General features: G+C 36.4%; 1 protein-coding gene across 1 annotated transcript; it reads left to right on the top strand.

Annotated features, from left to right (window-relative positions):
* Positions 1 to 423: 423 nt before the first annotated feature.
* Positions 424 to 3,259, top strand: LOC133294719 (ABC transporter G family member 9-like). Its single transcript, XM_061493465.1, has 4 exons — positions 424 to 537; positions 1,068 to 1,863; positions 2,209 to 2,528; positions 2,603 to 3,259. The coding sequence occupies exons 1-4, from the start codon at positions 424 to 426 to the stop codon at positions 3,257 to 3,259; spliced, it is 1,887 nt and encodes a 628-aa protein (XP_061349449.1).
* Positions 3,260 to 5,512: the final 2,253 nt, after the last annotated feature.

Genomic DNA, 5,512 nt, shown 5'->3' with positions numbered 1-5,512 from the left:
TCCCAATCTGCCACGGGACAAGTTCGCTACCCGGTATAGCGAACTCAGTTTGCTACCCGGTATGGCGAACTCAGTTTGCTGATGTGTCATGTTTCTAGTGGACACCAACTTGATTTTAACCAAGTTCGCCTACATGGTAGGCGACCTTCATTTTTTTTATTATTTTTTTTAAAAATTTGATACTTGTTATCCATTAAAAATGTGACACGTCAGCAAACCGAGTTCGCTACACAGGGTAGCGAACTTGCCCCCGTAACATATTGAAAAATAACATATAACATTTAGGTAAAAAAATTGGTCAACACTCACATTTTGGTGAGTGTTCCTCCAAACGGGCACTTACACAGTTATTGAAAGCGACGGGGCCACGGGGGTGCTTATTATTTAATATACATTGGCAAGCATGTGGCAAAGCGAAACACAATGGCAGAGGAAATGGCAAGTGAGATATTGAACTCTCTTGTAACTCAGAGGCCGCATTCAGCAGAAGCAAATCGAAACATCAGAGTGGAAGTTAACCCATCTGTTACCCTCAAGGTACACACTCATGGTCAATCTCTTACCTACTTTCCCTCATTTTCCTTCCTCAATTTAATTTTTTAGTTGTTTCATGTCTTAGAAGACATTGTTAATGAATCAAAGCTTGTACATGCTGGTGCAAAAAATTAAAGGGTTTGAATTTTTTCTTCGTTCCTCCCTCATCAAAATGAGTCTTGCACATTTATATGGTTGATGACTACCCCTGCTAATTTCAAGGGAGTGAATGGACAAAAGGATTAATCTTTCCCTTGTTGTTGCAATTTTCTCCTTATTTTCTGATTTCTTGCATAAGAAGTTTATGTTGAATTAAGCATGCTTTCAACTACTTTATTTGGATGGTTTCTGAAACAATTATCCTTTTTAATAATCAATTTAATGATGAATAGAAGAAACAGTTAACTGTTTCTAAATGTGCAAGACTCAAACAATTATCCTTGTTTGAGTCTTGCACATTTATATGCTTGCAAATTTTTCTTTAAAGTTAACTGTTAACAGTCCATATTCTACTGCACTGGTCTTTATTGCAGTTTGAAGATGTTGTGCACAGAACCAAAATTAGCATAGGGCAAAGCTTATTCTGCAAAAAGGAGGCAAGTTCTGAAGAGAAACTGGTCTTAAAAGGGATTAGTGGTGCTGTTTTTCCAGGTGAATTATTAGCCATTTTAGGCCCTTCTGGTAGTGGTAAAACAACTCTGATAAATGTTTTGGGAGGCCGGCTCAATGGTACCATTAGAGGAAACATAACCTACAATGGCAAACCCCTTTCAAAACCAGTGAAGCAAAACATGGGATTTGTTGCTCAGCACGATGTCTTCTATCCTCATCTATCAGTCAGTGAGACACTTGTCTATTCTGCTCTTCTTCGCTTGCCAAATAGCCTCTCTAAGGAAGAGAAAATCTCAAATGCTGAGGCAGTTATGAATGAACTTGACCTGACTCATTGTAAGGACACTATAATGGGAGGGCCACTCCTAAGAGGCGTTTCAGGTGCAGAACGGAAGAGAGTTAGCATTGGGCAAGAACTGTTAACAAATCCAAGTCTCTTGCTTGTTGATGAGCCCACTTCAGGTCTTGACTCAACCGCAGCTAGACGAATTGTGCTAACTCTGTGTGAGTTAGCTAAAGGTGGAAGGACTATCATAATGACTATCCACCAGCCTTCCAGCAAACTTTATTACATGTTTGAAAAGATTTTACTGTTATCAGAAGGTAGTAGCCTGTACTTTGGGAAGGGAGAAAATGCTATGAACTACTTCTCTAGTATCGGATATGCTCCATCTTTAGCCATGAATCCTTCAGATTTTCTGCTCGATCTTGCAAACGGTATGCAAGCATAAACCTTTCAAACATGCCTAGGAAATACCATCCTGCTTTATTTTTGGATTAAGACATGGTTAACTCACCCTTTACATTCAAATATTTCGTGGGCATTGCAACATCATAATCATATATATTCTAATCAACTTTTAAGAATTAATTTTGAATAAACTTTGATATTTCTGAAAAATTTGTGCGTTTTTCTAAAAAAATCAAATGACATGATTTGATATTTGTTAAAATAGATTCTGAGCTAAAGCATTAATTAGAAGATTTGTTCTCTGATTTGGTTTTGGATGGCCACTATCATTAGTCCATTCATTAATTGGAAATCATCTTAAGTTTTTCTAGGTATATATTCTGGAAATTCAGAAAATGATACAAAAGCAACAAAACAAGCGTTATTAGCTGCTTTTGAGAGTAACCTTGCATGCCAAGTGAAGATGGAACTTCAAAATGACAGGGTTTCATTACATGAAAGTTCGGAAGCAGAGATATTTGGTCAATATTGCACAACCTGGTGGCAACAGTTTAACATATTACTAAGAAGGGGTTTCAAAGAAAGAAAACATGAGCAATTTTCAGTCCACAAAATCTGTCAGGTTTTGGCCTTATCATTTTTCGCAGGTCTTCTCTGGTGGCAGTCTAGAATTGATGAAATGCATGACCTGGTATTTAGATAACATAGTACTTTAGCTTAAGAAATCCAAGACCTTTTCTGATAATTGTTACATTTGCTGTGTAGGTAGCATTACTTTTTTACTATACACAAGTGTGGGGATTCTTCCCTATGGTCCAGTCCATCTTTACTTTTCCTAGTGATCGAGGAATGATAATAAAGGAAAGGTCTTCCTACATGTATAGACTCTCATCTTACTTCATAGCAAGTAATGTTGTTGACCTTCCAGTACAGCTAGCCTTACCATCATTTTTTGTCACCATTACTTATTGGATGGGAGGGCTAAAAGCCAATGCTTCAAACTTCTTCCAAACTCTAGCTGTTGTTCTTCTCTATGCTTTGATATCACAGAGTGTTTGGCTTGCTATTGGTGCACTGCTTGTAAATAATCAAAGGGTGGCTGCTTCAGTTGGATCAGTGGTCATGACATTATCTGTTCTAGTCAATGGCTACTTTGTTCAAAATATGCCAGCATCTATATCCTGGTTAAAGCGCATATCTCATAGCTATTATTCCTATAAACTCTTGCTGGGGTCACAGTTCAAGTATGATGACACTTACCGGTGTGGTTCAAATTTCACTTGCTTAGTTGGGAACTATCCTGTAATTAAGCATGTAGGCCTTGACAAGCAAGGTTTCTCTGTTGCTGCCTTGGTGGCAATGCTTGTAGGCTACAGACTTTTTGCCTATTTTGCCCTTATGATTGGTATGAAACAAAATTAGACCCTTCTGGTGTAGATTTCAAATTTCGTTAAAAAGGGTATGTAAGTTAGGGAATACTCTCTTATTATTAATAATATTTTGCTTTTGCAGTATGTTGTTAATGTTGTTTGAATGTCATCATACTTCTGCCACTAGAAATGAAATCCAGTCTTTCAAATATTTGATCTAGTTTGATAGTATATGAAATTGGATACAGAACATTTGTGGCAGCAGGGGAAACAGTTGCATTGTCAGAAGAATTTAACAACAATTACAATGCCATTCCAATCATTTAGATTCAAAATATTAAAGGCGTGAGGGCGTATGTTCTGATGAAATAACAAAGGTTCAGCCCTAGGTGATTTATCTTTGTGAATAAGTACATACAAAACTCTTGCCTCCTTTTTCAATTAGAAAGCTACGAATCTAAAATGCTTAGAAGCTTATTTTCATTGATCTTCGTTGTTTGGAAGAAACCAGTTCAAGCAGAGGATTCTGAAGGTAATTGGAATCTGCAGATGGAGTCAGATACTTCCATCTATAAACCGAGAACATGTGGACACAATTTTTTAGCCATCAATATGTAAAGAATCAATTCAACCAAAAGCTTAAGCTTAAAGCTAATGGTTTTATATTTATCTAACACGTTCCTTCACATGAGAGTTTACTGGGTTTGAAGGGTGAATAATATGTTAAAAACTCGGGGTAGGATATTGTAACAATCAAATAGGGTTACTACTAATCAATTTCAACGTTAGATTGATTATGTTGATCCAACGGTTATATTTATTTCCATCTTTGTATGATTATGATTCCCCATATTTAATGTGAAAGCATTAAATATGAAAGATCATAACCATATAAAGGTGGAAATAAATATAAAATATTAAATATGAGAAATCATAACTATACAAAAATAGAAATAAATATAACCGTTGGATCAACATAATCGATCTAACGGTGAAATTGATTGGTAGTAACCCTAATTGGTTTGTTACAACATCCTTCCCCTACAAATTCTACAATACTTGATTAATTATTAATTAAATAAGGCGGTAACGATCGAACTCGTGACCAATTAGTCACGGAAGCTTTGATATCTCTTATAAAGAATCAATTCAATTCAAAAGTTTGAGATAGTGGATAAAGATAGGTTAATGGTTTTATATTTTTGTAACCCAAGATCATCTTATAAAGGGGGAAAATTGTCTCCTTTGCTTGTGTACACCAGAACATGCAATGTTGAACATTTAAATGGCATTCCAACCCAAATGTTCCCTCAGTCAACAGATCTAAAAAAACTAGTAGTTTGGTCCTCCTAAGTTGATGTTGGTTACCTTCTCACCCATATAATTGATGTAGCTATTTATGGCTAATAAGGTGATAACGTAGGACAAATCTGAATTGTCCAATACAAGTGTTACTCTTTTTCAAGTAGGCACTATGGCCTAATTGTGTGCATGTGATTTGGGCCATTTACACATACATCAACATGTCTTTCTATGTCAACAATTGTAACAGCCTAGGCCCAACGTTGTGTCCAACGGTTCACGTGTATTGTTACCTTCAAAACCCTGACCCCTCCCCTCTGAGGGTTGGGGTCACAAGTTGGACCCTATATCATATCGATCCTTCCGACCCCCAAAACCCAGCCGGGTTTCAATGACTCCCGGGTCAGAGGGGTCAAAAGGGGTCATTGCATGTTTTTTTTTTTTTAAAAAAAAATTCCATGAAACAATATTATTTTATTAAAAAAATAAATAAAAATGCTTGCAAGCTTAAATCTAATTGTTCTCTTCTCTCCTAATGACCTAAATGTTTTCAATCTTCACCTCACTGCCGTGAATCTTCTAGAAAAGGTAAGAATTTTAACCCTTCAAATGAAATCCTTACGGTTGTCGATGGAAAACAAAAACTCATTCTTCCTTCCTTTAAATTTTCCTTTGTCAGAGATCTTCTCAAAAGAGGCAGAACCGGGTCAGTGTAGTGACCCCATTAGAATATGAGTTTTGTACTTTGGTATCTTGATACTTTAATTAGGTTATATAATATTGACTTGTGGTTGTAATTGATAAATTATGTTAAATATATTTTGAATCTTTGATGATTGGTGATTTGTCTTTTAATATTTTCATATAGGATATATCTATTTATATTTTTTTAATATATAAAACCGGGTCAGCGTAGTGACTCCCTGACCCCCCGGTTGAACCCGTGACCCCATGACCCCTGACCTCAGCCGGGTCAATGGCCGGGCCCGACCGAGTTTTTAAA

This window comes from Gastrolobium bilobum, unplaced genomic scaffold (genome assembly GCF_033153095.1).
Source record: "Gastrolobium bilobum isolate Gb01-03AN ecotype WA unplaced genomic scaffold, APGP_CSIRO_Gbil_v1 utg3268, whole genome shotgun sequence".
NCBI lineage: Eukaryota > Viridiplantae > Streptophyta > Magnoliopsida > Fabales > Fabaceae > Gastrolobium > Gastrolobium bilobum.
This window is presented reverse-complemented; position numbering and strand designations above follow the sequence as displayed.